The sequence below is a fragment of the Hesperophylax consimilis genome, chromosome 26 (assembly GCF_061612785.1).
Source record: "Hesperophylax consimilis isolate HC1 chromosome 26, BYU_Hcon_1.0, whole genome shotgun sequence".
Classification (NCBI taxonomy): Eukaryota; Metazoa; Arthropoda; class Insecta; order Trichoptera; family Limnephilidae; genus Hesperophylax; species Hesperophylax consimilis.
This window is the reverse complement of record NC_142861.1, coordinates 21,201,222-21,222,209: the sequence shown is the minus strand read 5'-3', so window position 1 is coordinate 21,222,209 and position 20,988 is coordinate 21,201,222. Positions and strand designations below refer to the sequence as shown.

General features: G+C 34.6%; 1 protein-coding gene across 2 annotated transcripts in view; it reads right to left on the bottom strand.

Moving 5' to 3' along the window:
* Nucleotides 1-4,747: 4,747 nt before the first annotated feature.
* The window catches only part of LOC149411288 (uncharacterized), a 28,981-nt gene continuing 12,740 nt past the window's right edge, over nucleotides 4,748-20,988 (bottom strand). Inside the window, exons 2-8 of one of the 2 annotated variants that reach the window (XM_089647192.1) lie at nucleotides 20,382-20,527; nucleotides 15,101-15,238; nucleotides 13,461-13,636; nucleotides 12,337-12,766; nucleotides 7,637-7,765; nucleotides 7,068-7,309; nucleotides 4,748-5,864 (exon numbers count right to left, since the gene is read on the bottom strand). In XM_089647192.1, coding sequence (XP_089503318.1) covers nucleotides 5,544-5,864; nucleotides 7,068-7,309; nucleotides 7,637-7,765; nucleotides 12,337-12,766; nucleotides 13,461-13,636; nucleotides 15,101-15,238; nucleotides 20,382-20,448 — 1,503 coding nt within the window. In that variant the 5' untranslated portion in view covers nucleotides 20,449-20,527 and the 3' untranslated portion in view covers nucleotides 4,748-5,543. The remainder of the gene's footprint in view (nucleotides 5,865-7,067; nucleotides 7,310-7,636; nucleotides 7,766-12,336; nucleotides 12,767-13,460; nucleotides 13,637-15,100; nucleotides 15,239-20,381; nucleotides 20,528-20,988) is intronic. The other variant, XM_089647193.1, reaches the window with a different exon arrangement.

Sequence of the window (20,988 nt, the reverse complement as noted above, 5' to 3'; positions counted from 1 at the left end):
ATGCGAAAAAGCATTTATAAATAGTAAGTCTCTCTTGTCAGATAAACTATGTTAGTTTTATTTGATCCGTCAAAACCGGATGTGTCTTAAGTCATGTCGTAAAGAATCAAGAATTTACTATAGCTTTTGAGTCTGCAACGTTAAATTCAGCTCAAAGAAATTATAGCCAATTGCACAAAGAAGCCCTTGCTGTTATTTTTGGAATCAAGAAATTTCATAAATATTTAATTGGTCGTCATTTTACTATATATACTGATCATGCTCTATTGTTGTCTTTATTTGCCGAAAATAAAAAAAATCCCCGTTTTAGCTGCATCACGTCTCATAAGATGGTCTATAATATTGTCCGCGTACAATTATAAATTAGTTTTTAAAAACGGACTGAAAATTCCTCAAGCTGATCTAATGTCACGTTTGCCAAGTGAACAACAATTTAATGTAGAGGAATGTAATTTTGTATACATGTCAACTCCCTTAATTCCATTTTCAGAAGTTGAAAATCATTCTGAAAAAGATGAAATATTATGTAAAGTCATTAAGTATGTTTCAATCGGTTGGATTGAAAACTTGTCAAATCCAGAAATTAAAAAATATTTCATGTTCAGAAATTTACTGTTGGTCAAGGGAAAATGTCTTTTATTTGGTGACAAAATTGTAATACCAGAATCTCTTAAGTCTAAAGTCTTAAATTTAATACATTATGGTCATCCTGGTATAGTCAGATCAAAAAATCTTGCTCGTTCTTATGTTTGGTGGTTAGGTATGAATCAAGATATTGAAGATATTATTTCTAGATGTGAAATGTGTCAGTCGGTACAAAAAGCTAACAAAAACGTGCGTCATAATTGGCCTATTGCTGAAAGTCCATGGGAAAGAGTCCATTTGGATTTTTTTGACTTAAAAGGTTCCAAATACTTATTAGTTTGTGATTCATATTCAAAGTGGATAGAATGTTTTTATATGAAAAATACTAAATATTCGGATTTGATATCAAAATAAAGTGAAGTTTTTTCCAGATTTGCCTTTCCGAAAACTATTGTATGTGATAACGGTCCTCCATTTTCATGTAAAGAATTTTCTATTTTTTGTAAAGAAAAATCTATTAAATTATTATTTTCTCCACTATAATCCCGAGTCAAATGGATTAGCTGAACGATCTGTTCAAACATTCAAAAAGATTTTAATTAAATTTATGTTTTCAAAAAATTCTAAATTTTTGTCACCAGCTCAACGTCTAATAGATTGTTTGTATACTTATCGTTCCACTCCTACTTCTGTCACGGGTTTGTCTCCTATGGCTAAAATATTTTCGTATGAGCCACGTACACCTCTTCATATTTTGACGGAAGAAAATAGTGTAAATCAAAGTAAGCAATCAAGTAAAAATGCATTGAAAGAGTGTGAGGAAAATGATAAGGTATTGGTATACTTAAGACATCTGAAAGGTCCTATGAAATGGGTTCAGGGAACTATTAAGTTAAAATTAAGTTCATGGGTGTATTTAATTCTTTTAATCGGAGGAGAGGTAAAAAAGGTCCATGTTAACCAAATAAAAAAAATTGTATAAAGTTAAAATCAAATTATGAAAATTCCGATAAATGGTATGACTTGGGAAGTCAAGAAAATAAAAATGTTAGTGAGCCTTTACCCAGCACTAGTGGGAAAACTGATGTAGTAACTAGGGCTGGCAGATTGGTGAAACCCCCTGTCAGATTTAGTCATAGTGATTATGTTTAAGTTTTATTTGGTTATTGTTAATTGTTTGAATATAAAAAAAAAATAAAGGAGAAAAGGATGTTATGTATTGCTATGTTGGCAGTCCTGATGCGTCACGTGGGAGATTATAACGATTGTGCGGTGTGTGAATAAACGTCATAGGTCTGAGTCAACAGTCTTTTATTTTTAATAATCCCCGATATAATAGTAATTTCGGCGGAAATTGCGAGCGATCGAGACTGGGGAATAGATACCCTGTGGCCACTCTCGGAATTAACCACGCACGCTAGTTCCGGGGCCACAACAGTTCAACGTCCTTCTTTGTGTTTCGGCAATCAAAGCTACCATACTTGCAACATCTTAAAATCACGTATCTAGATTTTAAGGCGCGTATCTAGATTAATTAAAAGAATATCTAGATACGCGCCTTAAAATCACTGTCTTTTGCTTGTCAATATGATACGAAAGTATTCTGGGAAAATATATTTTTTATCTCTGAAATTCTCTAGCCAGTATGATACGAAAATATGTTTTGGCAGTACAAGATTTTAGCTCCTTTGTAACTCATTAGCACTTCCTCTTATTTGAGTTTGGAAACACCTCATTTCAGTATTTGAGTATTTCATACAAAAGTTTTCTGAAATCGTCTCTTAACCAACACTAGTTTGGAGGGGAAAGAGATTCTTTACCTACCTTATGTAATCCAGTCAAAACACTGAACATATGAGAACTGCTTTAAAGGTAAGTATCGATGCCAGAAATCGTTATTGTTAATTAAAATAATTACACGTATGGCTTTGTATTATGCAAGTAATTCACATTTATAATTTAAAAACAACACCTCATCGTCGTGGTTTCCATCAACGAACTTAGTTTCGAGTAGATGCGCAACATTCACACAACCATGAAAACCGTTGGATTATCTACTTGGAATAATCGATGAGGCTTCTATTTATTTGTTGATAACGTTATCTCGTTATGTTGATAATGTTATCTTATCATTTATTGTAATTTCATGAGAAGAGTCGTGAATCATTTACGATAAAATGATAATCATTTACGTCGCAAGACTATATTAGGCTGGAAAAAAATAAATTGTCATCCAACCAATTTGCATTCCTACAGGTTGTATGAACAAGGTAATGATGGAAAAGTTCTCCAATCAATTGTTTTAAGTATGGGTAGTGGATAAATATCTAAATTTTACCATTGAAGATAATACTAAGAACTCTAAAACGAAAAATAAATAAAAGATGCGACACAAATATTTCGCCCATAAGTTCTAACTCCTCCCAGCCGTCTGGAGCCAGTGAGACTACTCCTATCGGGTTAGTCGTGAGGCTGAAGATCGTGGAGAAGGGAAAGAGATGGGGAAGAGGAAGGTAGGAAAGCACCTGGCTATTCAGATCTGATATTCACAAAACACAACCTTAGCCATGTCAAGCAACGTTTCAAATTTGAATGGTGGTCTTACACCAGGGTGAAACGGGGAATATCTTCCACTAAAACTTTTTTTAAGGGGATTTAAATACCATTGAGTAGAAACGAGTACATGTTTTGCTTTGTCAAAAAATTGTCATGCCTTTACTTTCCTATCGGAATATTTGTTGTATCTGTGTTTTCCTACGTCGCGGTCGGGCGGCTCGTTTTGGTTATTATTTTCTAATATTAGGTGAAATTGGGTGTATTCCTTCGTTATTTGTAATGAATGGAGTCGAGCTGGCAGCGACTTGCGCCATTTAATTTGTGTGCAGTTTAGCATTGAAGATGTAGATAGTATCATTGGACCGTGAGGGCATTTTACTCGAATCCCGATGTCTATAATGATTTGCAAACTTGCCTAGATACCTGACTTCATCCAAATACGGCTCCAGTGACAAATCATTGTTCAAAACAGAAAATATTTTCGAAATGACTCGATCTAAGTATGGTGGTCAGGCTGAACTCCTTATTCCGCTTTCAATTCCTGTACTTTTTACTTCAACTCACTCTTGCGCTTCAATTACTTTCCGTTCTACTTTTCTCTTTACTTCCCTATCTACTTCCCTATCTATTTCCCCTTCTACTTTCTCTTCTACTTCACTTTCTACTTTCCCTTGTACTTCTCTATCCTTTTCCTCTTTTACTTCAATATCTACCTTTTGTTCTACTTCCCCATCTACTCCCCCTTCTATTTCCCATTCTACTATCCCTTCTTCTTCACCTTTTACTTTGCCTTGTACTTCCCTACAATTTTCCCCTTCTATTTCCCTATCTATTACTACCAATATGGAATTGACGTTAAAATCGTAACCTTCGCCGAACTACTCTGCCAAGCAGAAACATGAAAAGAGGTATTTACAAAAGTTTGTCAGTAGTCGAAATTGTTTGAATAACAATATTCTTACTCTAAATATGATTTAAAAAAACACTCAGCGGCCAGCATCCTATTTTTGCATGAATGTGCATAAACTCCACTTGTAAATGCATGTGCATAGAGAGGGTTTAGCAAGCTGAGGCTGAGGTCCTAGGTTTAATTCCTAGATGCGACCGAATCTTTTTTTTATAAATTTTGTTTGAGAGTCGCTAAATTGTTTTCAAAGATTAAATAATTAATTATTGAAGACTATATCAGCAATTCCGTAACGAATATTTGAAACAGAAAATCAGAAAAAGATACGGTCACATCTAGGACTCGAACCCAAGACCCTTGCCTTGCCGGGGCACGGCAAGTGTATATTATAAGGCGGATAAGGCGTATAAAGCAAGGCAAGGCTTCTTCGGTTTCAAATATTCGTTTAGGAATTGCTGATATTGTCATCAATAATTAAATATTAAAATTTGAAGTTTTACACATTAAGTTATTCCAAAAAAAAAAGATTAAACAATTTGTTTAAACTCCAAATGTGCTCAGGAATGGCTGAATAAAATTTTCCCGGTAAATTTTTATAAATTTATTTATTATCTTATATATTTAAAATGAGGGATAGTTATTTAAACAAATGTAATTTTTTCCAATATTAATAATTTTTATTTTTCCAAAAATATCGACAATTAAATTTCGTTTATAAAAAATGATGACCATACATTTTAAAATCAACAAATACGCAATGAAGAAAACCAACACCGTTAATACTTCTCTTATAAATAATAATTTTTATTAAATTAATTCAAAGTTCAAGCAAAACATAAGTCACTGAATAGAATTTATACTGTCTTCCTTCCCAAATTCTCTCCACTCGCCTCCAGTCCTCGGCATTTCCCGTGGTGATCTCATCCTGATTGACTGCTTCATTGATATACAGAATCGTGCTCTATTTAGATCTGTTAATCATTACTATATCATCAGCAATATTTGCACATATCTGGTATATAATCCATTAATGAAGCCACTCTTATTGGCTCTTACCGAACTTGATTATGGTCCTGTGCGTTAACTGTTTTTTTCCATTTATATGTGTTTTAGTTTCTGATGTAGGATGTCTGTTAGTCTGAATACTTGAAGCTTAAATTTTCTCTATTTATACCATCAAAAGCTTGTTTTAAGTCAATAAACTAGTGGTGGAGTCATACTGCACTGGCAGTTTCTTTTTATCCATAGTTTGCACCGTGAAATGAATAATATGATCTACGTCGTCTACGATATCGTAGCCATTGTTTTGTCGACATTATGTCGACGCATTGACGGGGTGATGTCAATTGCAATAAATAATTGAATCTCAACAGCAACAAACTTTGCTACAATTTACACATGTTTACCATACCGTTTTGATAAATATGAAATATCTACAACCAATATTGGGCAAATTCATTTAAAGTTGTCCTTCAAATTTTGGTTTTCATCAAATTTATAGTTTTGCAAATATCTTTGGATTTATGGGCTTTGGAGAAGTTATGATAAGTTTTTTGGTCAAAGTGCTATAAATAACAGGTATCTGTTCATTGCCATGTTTATTCACAAAACTTTGCTGCACATTTTGTAAAATATCAGCCATCGAAACGGCTGCACCACGTGGAATTGTATCGATTATTTCACATAGATTCTGAATGAACCAGGAGCCTTCGTCGGTATCTCGCTTAGATTTACTTCCAGGGAAACAACTATGGAAGACCAGGATATCATCAAACTGCAATGGTCGAATGTTCTGGTTACACCCCTCTCGGCACATCTTTGGGAACAAACAAAATGCTACATTAGTGATATTAGCAGATAAAAAGGTTAATAAAATACACTAAAACCCACACAGTATTAGTATACGATTTATTTATTAAATAAATATTTTTTCCAGGGGCAGGAATGAAATAATTCAGTATTTTAGAACTATACATTTATAACAGTATTAGATTGAATTTTGACGAATCCATTTATAGCTGTAAGTAAAAATGAACTTATATTAATCGAAAATTTCTCAATTAGACCTTCCAGGAATCACGGCTATCCAAAGCGATCTTTAAAGACCGACTCGATTTGGATGGCAATTATTAAGAATGGGTTGTTTCACAGAATTTTGACAATTTATCATTTTTCTAAGTTTAGTGAAGTAGTTCTGTGAAGGTTCTATTCAAGTTACATTTAAATATCATTATTGAAAAGATGTTTCACAAAACTAAAATAATAATTTAATTTGAATAGAACCGTCACAGAATGCATAAAATCAACTTTAAAATTTGACAAATTGATCAAATTCTGTGAAATATTGTCCTTCTTAAACAAACAGTATTACAGTCATCCTTTTAGTAAAAAAAATCAATTTTTTTATAAATTTAATTTAGATTAAATTTGATAATATTATTATTAAGTTCTGCAAGTGTTTTAGTTTTTTATTATTGTGACAGCTTTAATTTAATCTAAATTAAATTTATAAAAAAATTAAATGGAGTTCTACGAATTAAACACAAAAACAATAAAAAAAAAAAAAAATCAATTTTAGAAGGTATGTAATTAAGTAGTAGTGTAATGTCAAAAAATTCCACAAATAATCTAATGTACTCGTATACACTACCTCTGCATACCTTCTGAAATGCCACCGCTTGTAAAACGCAGATCGAAATCCATGAATATATATAGACAAAAAAATATAAAAAGGGCAGGAGCATACAAAACGAATCGTTTTATTCTAACTTTTGAATGCCCCATGAGGGCCATCAAAGGAGACAATTAAGGTAGCAATGACTTTAAAGTTGGTAGATGATTACGATCTGCGCCACACGGTTCACAAACGGTGGCGAAGTACTGTGAAAGAGTGAAATTGTCCCTCACTGAAAGAGTGAAATTGTGCTGCAATATCTCAGGAGCCGGAAGAGTTAACAATAGTCATTACTGTAGGTGTGTAAGTGAGCTCTTAATATATTTTAGTTGATTAAATAGATACCTGCAGGAAAAATAGTTTCGGTTTTCCGGAAAGATCTTTCCTTTCCTCCTTTTTGTAACTATCCATACTGAGTCTTCCTTGTACGTTTACTATACTGATATTTTCGTCAATTGTTTGAAAGCAACCGTCATATCCGTGACTCATTATGGCAACAGCTATACAAGTGTCTTCACTGTAGTCTGTTGGAGCATCTCCTTCGTGCCAAAGTCCACATTCACAAGACGGTTCTTCACATAGACTGCCTAAAAAAAAATTTATGTGTAGTTTATGAGAAATCACTTAGATAAATAGCAAGTGTTTGTAAAGACCAACATGAATGGACCACTTATTCACTCGGTGGGTATCTTTTGATACCAATATATTTGAATAGTGCTAGTGATGCAATCCATCAGCCACATAATCAGTACGACCAGTAAGATCAGTACCAGTACGATCAGTAAGTTCATAAGTATTATGAACTTCAAACCAATATCCCCGTAAAGATTCAATGCAACGATTTACTCTTAAATTTAAAAAAAGTTAGCTAGTTTTTTAATATAGCCCGAAGGAAGTCAAAATTATAAACATACCTTTTTCCAGAGTTTTTCGGACATTGTCGGATGATAGATTATTATTGATTTGAACCTCGAAACCAATTCTTTTAAAGCTCGCTTTAATCTTTTCAACATCAAATTCTGTTCCTCTCCTGTAGTCTCTCTCTAAACATAAGATAATATTTTATAATTTGTAAATAGAGAGAACATTATATGTATCTAACTATGAAGAACCGGTAATTAATCGATCTATTAAGATTACCACTGGATTAAGTACCCATATTACATGCTCACTTTTCAGCACCTGATCAATTCTTTTTACGTAGAATATTCCTCTCTATATACAGGGTGTCAGGTTAGTGGTAGATAATTTTTAATATACATTATATGTATCTAACTATGAAGAACCGGTAATTAGTCGATCTATTAAGATTACCACTGGATTAAGTACCCATATTACATGCTCACTTTTCAGCACCTGATCAATTCTTTTTACGTAGAATATTCCTCTCTATATACAGGGTGTCAGGTTAGTGGTAGATAATTTTTAAACTGTCTATGGGGTCCCCTAGACCGTTCCGAAAATTATTGAATTTCATATTTAGTAAAAGTTAAACGGTTTTCGAGTTATTTATACTTTATGGAATTTTATAAAATTGATACCATTGCTCACTCTCTTTGTTTCAAGATTGCAAATTAAACAATTTTCTAAAACTGATACCCATGCTGACTCTCTTTGGTGCCAAGATCACAAATTAAACAAAAATTTCATTATTTTTTGTTTTCAAATGAAAAAGATATTTCCTAACATATTCGAATGAAAATAATTGGACATACATAGCTCCGTTCCATCTCATCTTTTTAAAATTCAAGAGATTGACTCCGCAGATTTTACTTTCTGTTATTTAGAAGAGGGAATTATAATTAATCATAATATATTTTTGGTTATCACTCTGAATACAAATATCCTCTTTTCTATAATCATATGAAGTTTTCTCCCCTCCATGCAACATTTCATCTCTTCTAAGTCTGATCATAATTTTCTCCAATTTTCCAAATAATTTCGCATATTCGTCTTCCCTTTATCTACACAATATAGTAAAGATGACACCCTTGAAGGGTGAACGTCAGAAATATAAATAAAAATTGTCATATCATAATTCTCACGAATAAAAGTTTGCACCACTATTATATAAAAACAATAACGGAAATAAACTGCAAGATTAAAAGTGCTGTAAACTTACATCCAAATGACATCTTAAAATGAAGTGAAGGGAATAATTTTATATAATTCGTCATTCAAGCATTATTTTACGAATTGTTTATGCTGTGATAGGATAATGGGTATTTGCTACACAAATTTAAATAAAAAGTGATGTATTGATAAATATCATAAACTACTTATGCCCGCTCCATTCATTCCCCGACGGGATTGATGAGGTTCACATGGCGACGCCTGAGGCCCTAAAATGGCTCGCAGATCTAGATGTCCCCCTCTGACCCCACCACCAAAGAAGAAGACTACTAATTGAAAGACTTCCCTAACATGAAATATGGGAATTATTTCGATGAGCTGGAGGCAAACCACGTGACCGTATTTTTGGCACCAGGAGGGTTCGAGAATGCTTTCAATATTCTACTACCTTAGTCAAAAGATGACCCATAGAATAACCACTAACCAAACCCTGCACAGAATAGTAAAGTTCGCTTAAGTAAGGCAAAGGTTTACAGCATAGTCTATTGTGAGACTTTTCTGCGTAGTCTGAATGTTCGTTTATAACAGAACCGTGTACAAATTGTATTGCGTAGCGACGCAAAATCGAATAAGGTAAGTATGTAAATTTGTGTAAGTATCTCAAACTAAATAATAGTGTGACGTAATATTCGATTTTGGAAATAAGCCAAAGCCAGGACTTAGGATTACTCGAATTGGGATTTATTGTCAAGATTTTACGCAGCCAGCAATTTGCACGGTATTATTAAAAGAACTAGTAAACCGTATGCAGAATTTATTTTCAACGACAAAATAGTGGTAATTCGGGTACGCTGTTGAAGTATTTTTTTCCTAGATATATGTAATGATGATGAGCAAAAGTGGTGTTACATTTTTGTGTTGGAAATATATGTTTTTGACGAATACGAATTTCAGTTAAAAAGCAGTGATTTTGTTTTTCTTTTATTATTTCAGTTATTATGTTTTTTCGGACAAGAGCATTTAATTTTAATACTTTAAATTCTTCAAAATTTAGGTGTGCTGGATAATCTCTTGATTTTTTCAATATTATTTTCATGATTAGACGTTGTACAATTTCAACAGGGAGTAGATTTGTTTTTTATGCAGATCCCCAGCTGATTACAGCGTATTGGAGATTTGATTGTACTAAAGCGTGGTAAACTGATGTTAGAATTTCCAATGAGAGAAAATTTCGAACTTTCAATAATATATATAATATATAAATTAATTTTCTTATTTTGTTGACGTTTGGTTGATTTGATCTTTCCAGTTTAGGTTTTTGTCTATTATTATTGCTAAGTATTTAATTTTATTTGAAAATATAAAAAGGTAGATAGCATAACATTTATTATTAATGTTTATTGTGAGATGATTATTGGTACTTGTTGAAATATTGATATTGTTAATAATTTGGCAGAACAATAATTCAAATAGAATTGTGTAGTAACTGAAGAGGACATTATTTATAATTGTGAACTGAGGATTGTTTGATCTATTTTTATGTCCTTTTAAAATTTGAAGTTTTTGGAGTTGGTTTTATATACTGTCAGCAATTCTGTAAAAGGCGATTATAAAGAAAATAATAGCTTGAATTGAATTGGCTTTATTTTTAAATGAATGGCGATAAGTGGATGAGTAGGTACTTCAAATAATATTATGAAGTTGAAAAATAAGTGCTGATAAAAGTGCATAGTGAATCTTCTCGTGGTTGGCCACAGCATAATTCTCTCTTCTGAGATTGTAATATAAACCCTGGTGTAATCCGTATTAAAATTATTTATTTGATTTTGGTTTTAAAAAAACACTTTCTAGCGATGCGATCAGGCGCGAAAAAAATTACAAATTTTGCTTAAAATTTTCAAGGCAAATCATGTATTTTTGTTTTGTTTTATTTTTTATAATAACTCCACACAGGAGGCCCTGAAGAAAATAATTTCCCTCAGGGCCTGTGTCGTCTTTGGGGATGTTGTGTGGAGGGTCTTTTTGTGGAGAGGAAGGAGTGAACATGGGTCTTGAAGAGTTCCATGTTGTAGGAGGGAGGAAACACAGAGGCCGGCAGTTCGTTCCAAAGCCGAGCTGTTGAACTTAAGAACGAATCGTAGAAGCGACCCGTTCTTATGTGACAAATGTCAACCGTGTACAAATGTTGGGCGCGCGTTTGGCGTGTATCCCGACTACGCACCGGTGCCGAAGGGATCAATGACACTAGTTCCTCAGAGCATCTTCCATTGTAATACCGATAGAACAAGGATAGCATACCTACCTGACGCCTGTGCTCTAAAGATTGCAGTCCGTTTGTTAAGATTGGAGAATCTATCAAACGGACCGCCCGTTTTTGCACAGAGTCAAGGGTTTTTTTAGGTATTTAGGGGTTCCGGACCAGAAATGGCTGCCAAATTCGACCGTAGGGCGCACTTGCGATTTGTACAGGGTCAGCAGTTGTGTACTATTAAAGTATCTGCGGGCCCTGTACAATACGTCTAGCTTCTGAGAGGCCAGCTTTACTCTGGCTTCGACGGAGCCCCCGTACCTGAGCTGGTCACTTATAGTTACACCAAGCATATCAATGGAAGGCCTGTTCGGAAGATTGCTTCCGTTGAAGGAGACTAGATTATCATTTGGATCCCTTTTAGACGTAATCAGACAGGATTGGGTCTTTGAAACATTAAATTCGACGAGATTATTTTTACCCCAGGAGGAAATACTCTCGAGATAACCGTCCATTCTCTGCTTCAAAGCCCTCCGAGCCGTTGGAGTTTGTGTGCCCTTTGGGGTCTTGTCAAACAAAAAGCTATCATGAACTGTACTTTTGTGTTACTATGAATGAATTGTAGACTATAGAACTATCTATTTATGTTTAAAAACCATTTTATAATTCATATATGATGACAAAGTTTTGAATCTCTGGTAGTAATTATTTACTACTGATCATGGTAATTTAAATCTCGGATTTTTGGAACCATAAAAAAAAAGAATAAAAATTGACATAAATGAATTTGCAATTATTGAAAAAAGATTTTTACATTACATCTAGAATTGTAAAAAATATTTGAACCCAAAGGCTCGTAATGTCCGCTGTTTCCTTGTTAGTTTGACAATCTTACATTGACACTTAAGCCACTGAGGCGAAAAATATTTCCTGGAAACATCGACGGAAAATATGATCGAATCGAAATAAAATATAATCGTTTTTCACTATCTATTCATATGATTTTCTCCCCGATTCTCTTCCTGTTTTCATGTGACGCTTTTGCGTAGTAATCTTGAATAATAATAAATTGATACTTGTCTCAGTTGAATTAAATGTAAATTTCATCTAAAATATATTTTTTTGTTGCAATGAGTGCTTCGTAAAAATTAACTCTTTTCCACAATGGAATGAATATTATATATTACAATGCGAGTTGCCTGTGTTCTGTCATATCCCGCTCTGCGCAACTTGGTATTTTACTCTAATGGGCGGGTCTATTCATTCTATGATAAATATCTATTTAGTACTTACTTGGGTTACCAACATTTTCTGAGGTATAGTCATAGTTCATAACGACAAGTTTTCCAATTGAACCTTTGTCTTCGTAACAGGGAAGTTTTAAAGTGGTTTTTCCATTCAGGCGGAGCGGCCAAAGTAGTGTGCTGGCCACTTCGGGCAATATGTTGTTCCGCTGTTCTACAGGCTTTGTTTGTCGATTACTTTTAAGTACACCAAGGACTGCAGTGAAAACATCGAATAAGGAGGTTTCGGGTCCAGTGTTCTCTATGTATTGGCAGAGTACTTCTATGAAATAAGATCCTCTTTTAACTGCAGATGGTAGTTCAAACGAACTCTTGATGATGAAAAAATTGGCCTCAGGAGGAGGAATCGTCAAAGGAGCGTCGTCATTCTCTATCACTTCGCCAGAGCCACTTACCTCAGTGGTGATTGCTTGAGATCCCTGCAATAATTAATTTTAATTTTAAGAAATAATTATTTTTGGGATATTGTGACGTGTTGCGCTACCTCTTTCTTTAGTGAACGTTTTGGACAGTATTACAGTGTCCATCATCAAGGCAAATGTGTAAACGAAGATTGTTGTGAAGTCTGTATATATGTATGTATAAGCGATACCGTGTTTGCCAATGTACCAATCCTGTAAGAGCTGGTATTACATACAGTATGATTTAAAATGCTTTTCTGCATTTAGTTTTGGTGTAGCCGTCAATTACCTGATACCAAGAGCTACTTAGCTTAGCCAAGTCGTCTTTATTTATATAAATGGGATTTTTATAAACTTATTGTCTCAGTAATTAGGCGTGCTATATGCGTTTTGGGTCTTCTGTGGAATTCAGGAACAAAGTAATAACCGGTTTCAATTAAATGCTCGGTAATTGCCCATGTGTCAGGGTGGCTGAGTTTACGTGCTTGAAAGTTATTGATTGGTTGTCCTTTTATTATAAACACACTTGAAAAGATTTATCTCAAAAATCGTACATTTCAACTTATTTTGCTTTTGTTTCGTTGTAATTTATGTATTTGATCCAGCAAGATCGGGATGATAGTGCGATCCCAAAATAATGTCTGCCAAATAATGAGAAGTGAATTTTGGGATTCAAGAGTTCTTATTTTAAGATAAAAAAATTAAATCTAACCTGAAAGACTAGCATCTTACGCAGGTTGGGATGTTCAACTCCTTCAATGAAAATTTTCATAATTTCTTCTGCTGAAAATATGCCATCTCGGCATAGAAGTTGTCCAACCTTCGGGGAGAGAGTAATGAAAAATACCACAATACAGTCGTATTCGCTCAAATCTTTTGAGCGATAAGCTGAAAATAACCAGAATATAATATCAGGACGTATTTTAAATACCCAAGTCAAACTTGACGCCCCCCATGAAAGAATGATGGATAAATACAGGATATTAAAGCAGGTTGAAATTTTTTGCCTAAAGTCATTACTTTGACAAACGACACGACTGCAAAAAGACTTTGTTAGGGATTTTGTTAAAATACACGACTTTTTCAAACACATGACTTTGCCAAAAAACCCTACCGCTGGTGTGGTCGCTGGGGCGGATCCAACAGCCAGCACTTGAGTCCACTGGGCGATCTTCACCGAATCGTTTTATCCATTGCTTTGAACTTCAGTCTCAAGAAAAACCATTTATTTAGTATAATTAAATGATTTACCATTCAACTACCCTAAGAACACTTAAAATCCTCTCCAATATAATACACAATACACCATAGCGAACAAGAGACCATGGCACGGACTGATATCTGAACAAGATTCGTGGTTTTCCCACTATTATAAATGTGGCGAGCAGGAGGCCTTGGCGCGGACTGATATCTGAATAAGATTCGTGGTTTTCCCACTATTATAAATGTGGCGAGCAGGAGGCCTTGGCGCGGACTGATATCTGAATAAGATTCGTGGTTTTCCCACTATTATAAATGTGGCGAGCAGGAGGCCTTGGCGCGGACTGATATCTGAATAAGATTCGTGGTTTTCCCACTATTATAAATGTGGCGAGCAGGAGGCCTCGGCACGGAATGATATCTGAACAAGATTCGTGGTTTTCCCACTATTATAAATATGGCGAGCAGGAGGCCTCGGCACGGAATGATATCTGAACAAGATTCGTAGTTTTCCCACTATTATAAATGTGGCGAGCAGGAGGCCTCGGCACGGAATGATATCTGAACAAGATTCGTGGTTTTCCCACTATTATAAATATGGCGAGCAGGAGGCCTCGGCACGGAATGATATCTGAACAAGATTCGTGGTTTTCCCACTATTATAAATATGGCGAGCAGGAGGCCTCGGCACGGAATGATATCTGAACAAGATTCGTGGTTTTCCCACTATTATAAATGTGGCGAGCAGGAGGCCTCGGCACGGAATGATATCTGAACAAGATTCGTGGTTTTCCCACTATTATAAATATGGCGAGCAGGAGGCCTCGGCACGGAATGATATCTGAACAAGATTCGTGGTTTTCCCACTATTATAAATGTGGCGAGCAGGAGGCCTCGGCACGGAATGATATCTGAACAAGATTCGTGGTTTTCCCACTATTATAAATGTGGCGAGCAGGAGGCCTCGGCACGGAATGATATCTGAACAAGATTCATGATTTGCCCACTATTATAAATTCCACCCACCATCACTATTGATTTTTTATTATATTCTCATGGTGAATCACAGATTTATTTTGATTGGTTTTATAAGTAAATCTGATTTTAGCTAAAAAAATAATTTCAGCGCCAATAATATTTCTCGTTCCGTACCTTCAGTCAAATTGTGTTTTATTTGTTCCTTGGTAAAATTTTTCCAAGGCTCTTCCACCGTGAACCCGAGTTTGTTGAAACAATTTGTAATATTCTTAGCATCCAACTCGATGTCGCTTTCATCCCTCGGTAAATAACCTAAAAACAATTAAAAGAGTTTGTAATAATACGATTTTTTTGTACTATAAAAATACGAGTTACATTTTAGAAAATATTTCATTTAAGAGCATTCTTGAACCTGTACATCTTACCAGAAAAACGGAGCTATTGCGCCCGGTAACACAGATAATATTATATATATCACGATGTTAATAGTTCAAGATAAGTTTTATGACAAAAAATCGCTCCACAAAAATCAGTTAAATTAATCTATCGATTGATGTCTACCTGTAGAACGGTAAACTGAACCATCTACTTTAGCAAAGTCTTAACGGTCTCATTATACCGATTTCAAGTGGTCAAAGAACTGTGAAGTGACAGTGAGTTTTGTAGCCGATTTAATAAATTATTTACTATAGTAAATAATGAAAACGTACCTGTGCTAAGACAATCAATATTATAATTATTTCACGATGCGTCACAGGTGATTTATGGCCCACTGGTGAAAACGCCCGACAAACCCGCACTGTTCATTGAGACTCGGAGAACCCCGGCTCTAATTCCACAGATCCATTTTTTTTTTCGACTAAATATTAAATAAATCCAGAAAATACAAGTGCAAGACAATTTTTATAATAATTATTTGACAGAAGCGGCTTGTGGCTCGGTAGTGAAAACGCCATACCTTTACTAAGTGTCGGAGAACCTAAGTTCGAATCCTACTAATTTTAAATAAATAAATACCCTGGCTTTTTTATTTTTCACTATCATTAACATTATAATTATAAAAATAAATTTAAAGTGCAAATGATAAAATTTTACAATCAATACAATACAAATGAAATGTAAGACATTAAATACAATCAATACTAAGTGGCAGATTCCCTCTGTACCCCCCAGGGGTTAAAGATCCGTTAAAAAAATCGGGAACTACGCCAAGGTCACCGATAATCCGGAGCCTAGTAGTCCAGAACTAGCCAAGACAAACCCTAGCCAAAAGTAGAAAAGTCATGGATACACAACAAAATAAAGGAATTAAGACTAATAAGACAGACATACAAAATCCTCACCAACAACAACCATATCCAGTCCGGAGTTTCTATCTACCGAAGAAGACAAAACTCTTCTCCTCAAGACCAAACCAACGTCGTGACTCCTATTCAAATCCCCCAATATATTTTATCCCAGAATATAAACCAGTCCGAGTCAGCCCAGAACAGTGTACATGTTGTCACTCTGGCACTGAAAGCATCCGAACCTCTCAAGAGTAGAATATCCAAAGAAGTCCGCAAAACCACACTATCATCATTACTGGTAATAATTGCAAAAGGAGGAAACTTGGGACAGCAACTTCATGCCCTGGAAGTCCAACTGTTGGAAACAAAAGTACAGAATGCAAAATTTCAACTAAAAGCAGAAGAAAGGCCATGCAGGGAAATAAAGGCCTGTGCCAATGCTCAAAGGACACCCCTACTCAGTTATGCCTCGGCAACGGCAAATCTAGGAGATGACATTACACATGCATTAATACTTTAACTCACTTGCTGAAACTTTATAAACTATTGTATATAATGTTTTCTCTTTACTTTTTATAATAACTATAAACAAAACAAAAAAACTTTTTCTACTAATGTATATTATACTTTAGGTACTAGTGGGTTTTCATTTCTTGTGTATACTATTTGGTATTATATATTATGTTATTATATACTATCTATTAATATGTGTAAAGAAATGAAAATAAATAAAGTAAAAAAAAAAAAAAAAAATAGTTTAATCGTCAGACCTAGAAGCGACGTCGGAATCCATCACATCAACAATAAAAGATATCATCAAGCCAGCAGCCCTCAGGGTGGGCATCAGTGGACTGTCGAAGGCCAAAAATAACAAGGTCATAATTACCTGCCCTAAAAAGACAGACGCCGTAAAAATACTGACAGAAACTTCAAAAGCAAATAAAGGATCACTACAAGTTCAAGACGGCAAGCTGCTCCGCCTACAATGATCCTCAAAGGAGTTGCAAATGAATAAAAAGACCATGAAATCCTCCATATATATTCAGCAGAATGAAATTATCTATGAAACAATCCAAGGTCGAAAACCAAAAGGCTGTATGAAGATCCTTTGAACCACAAAAAAACGAAATGATCAATTAAGGAACATAGTACTACTAGTCGACAGTGAAATAAGAAAAGCACTAATCTGTCTGGGCCGTATCAACATCGGGTACATGAAGGTGCACGTGGAGGATTACTCATCACTAGCCCAGTGCTTCAAGTGCATGGGATTCAGGCATTTTTCTTCCAACTGTAATGCTATAAAAGACAGGCAGAGCACAAATCGATGGTGTGCCCGAAAAAGGTCGATGATTCAGCAACAAAGATGTTTATTCACATAAAGCAAATAGTAGACAGTGCCCTTATTGACAAAAAATGGAAGAGAGAGCCCAGCAAATAACTATATAAAATAAGGGACTTGAAGATCTAAATGAGAAAATTGAAGCCAAATTGAAATATGGAAATTCAATTTTATTTGAAAGTCCAGAACAGTGTGGTAAAGTCTTAACAGATAAAAAACTTTCTATGAAATTGCTAACTTTAAATATCTTTATATATATATATTTACTGCAATTTTATTTCAAGTAAGTTTTAATTTTTTTTTTTTTTTATGTGACACCTCACAAGAGTGTCCCTGCCTGTGCAGTGCACAGACAGGGGAACTATGTCACCACCCGGTTGGGCGGCGTTGTGAGGCGGAGTAAGGTAGGGGCTGTAGGAAGGGATTTGTTAATGCGGGCCTTGAAGAGGCTCGGATTATAGGAGGGAGGAAAAACAGATGCCGGTAGCTCGTTCCACATACGAGCCGACTTACACAAAAACGAGTCGTAAAAACGGCCCGTTCTCATGAAGCCAACGTCAACCGTGAACGGGTGTTCAGTTCGTGTCCGTCGAGTTTCGCGCACGTGCACCGGTGCATCAGGAATCAATGCTGCTAGCTCCTTGGAGCAGGCTCCATTGAAATACCTGTAGAACAGACACAGCATGCCTACATTGCGTCTATGCATCAGAGAAGGCAATCGGTCTGTTAACAACGGATTGTCAATCAGACGGATCGCTCTCCTTTGCACAGACTCAAGCAGGTTTATCAAGTATTTTGGGGCACCAGCCCAAAGGTGGCTCCCAAATTCAATAGTTGGGCGGACTTGAGACTTGTACAGGGTCAGCAGCTGGTCACTGTTGAAGAATCTCCTAGCCCTGTACAAGACGCCCAACTTTTTGGAGGCCTGATTTACTCGGGCTTCTATGGATCCCCGATACTTGAGCTGGTCTGATATAGTAACTCCAAGCATTTCAATGGAGTCTTTATTGGGGAGAGTGCTCCCATCAAATTGCACCAGACAGTCATTGATCTCCCTCTTTGCCGAAATCAAAGATTATTCGATTATTCTAACCGAATGCTGGCTAAAAGAAACATACCAACCAAAAGAAATTTCTCATTATAAAGTATATCACACTGAAATTAATTATAATCAAAATGATGGAGTTATCGTTTACGTTTTGGAAAAACTAAAAATCACCATTAAAGAGCCTAACTTCGCAGAAGGAAATAGTTTATTAATAAAAATAGGAAATAATATAAATATTGTAGCATAATACCGTTTATCATCTTTTAGAAAAGTGTCGACTTTTTTAAGTTCCTCAAATTCAGTACTTTCAAAGTAAATCACGTTCAAAATTCATATAAAAAATATATAAAAGTTGACGTTTCCTTAAAAAACCTTGATTTGCCTTGACTTGAGACCAATCACCCTACAAGTATTTAGAGCAAAGTTGAGCATTTGCGGTGCTGTGGTTTTGAAACTTTGCACATTTGGTTTTTATTTTAAAATACATAATTGGATTTAAAAAAAATTATATTCCTATCGGATAACACGAATATATATTCACATGAAAAATTATTTTCGGTGTAGGTGTTTAATGCATACGTCGTGTAACATTTGGAATTGGGCCGCTAACAATAAAACTCCTTATGTAGACGGGCGGCGGTGACGTTTAAATTCCCACTTAACACTAGACGCCTGTTTTGATTTTTGCAAGAAAAAAACGTCGCAAAAAATGTGTGTTTTACTTTATTTTGTGAAGTTCAGTAAGAAATTATATTACTATTAATTTTCGTTAATGAAATAATGTAATTATATACAAAATAGTATTTATATTGGGTTTCTCAGAGATTTGAATACTACCACGGAAGCGTTAGCTTGTGTTTGGAAAAGAAGTGCATAGTCCCAACATTATTGCTTTACAATATTTTTTTGAAAAACACACTATACAATAAAACCATAACCGACAAAAGGTTCGTAAGTAGGAGATTTTGAACTTTTAAGTAGTATTAATAAGCCGGATACAGTATTTTTTTTCGGTCTGTATGAAGCCTTAAAAAGTGGTCAATTATTTCAAAAGCCATGATGTTTTCTACTTAAAAGGAAGCTACAAGCCAAAAATGTGTATATTATTGGTATACCTTATATCGTAGGTAATTAAAATCGCTTGACAAACGGAGTCAAGAAACGTTCGATTTTGTAAATAATTTTATAAGAAAGCTAAAAAGTTAATCAAGTGAAACTGTCACAGATAATCTTAGCTATAAAATTGTATTTTTTAAAAGTTGTTTCCTTCATGCGTTCGTACATTTCTATTGAAAAAAATATTTTTTATTAGTTTGCATTCATATTTTTTATAGAGTAATTTATTTTTTTATTTGTATTCTACTCAAACGAAGCGATAGGAAAACCTTCAATTTAACTAGAGCATATTTTTTGGTTTTCATAATGTACACCAATTCGTTATAAAGATTAATCAAAATAGTGATTTGGAATTAAGTTCGCCTTAATTAAGAAGTATTTAATTAAATCGTCTGGAATATTTCCAAGGGATCAAATTTAAAAAAGCAAAAACACATGATTTTGTATTGCTTCATAGTGCTTCGCCTTAGTAGGGCTATGTGGGATTATTTAGGTAGGCCTTCACCATACTGCATACTCAACTATACTTATATTGATACCACTATTTAATAACATTGTTGTATTATATGTTCATCTATGTAGTATAAATAAATCTGCATGGTTTGAGATTTATATGCTGGCTTTGTTATTATTCAGAATAGATAGCAAGACGTAACATACCTTCAAAGTCTCCTTGTAAAAACATGTACACTTTTCCTGGTTTGTTTTTGATGATTCTGTCCGACATTGTAGAGATGTGCGTTAGCTCTCTTGGTGAATGTTTCTAGTAGTAAGCCGTTGTTATTCAATATTCACATATCTGAAACCTAAAAAAACCAGTGATCATTTTTTCAAATATCAAAATTTATAAATATGATGAAGAATAGAAGAGGAAGTAAGTATTGGGACTCCCCAGAAAGATATGGCACGATCAAGTGAAACATGATATGTTAGCATATTGTGTAATACGCAACGTCGACAGATAACCAGCGATTCCTGCTATATAGCAGTAAATAATGTAGATTTTTTTGGCTTTTAGTTATAATAAAATAAAAACTGCAAAAACTTAACCCCAGTTGTTTCGCAGAAATTCAAATGTAACATTGTCACCAAATGGCTATTTAGCGTCAATATATTAATATTAATAATAATTAATATTTGACAAGTTCTAGTATTTTCATTAAAAAATGTAGACAATTTGTCTCGACGCCATCTAGTGAGAGAGTTAGCACTTACAATGCCTTTCTCATATAAAATAAAGTTGGTTGTTTCAGGTGAAAAAATGTAA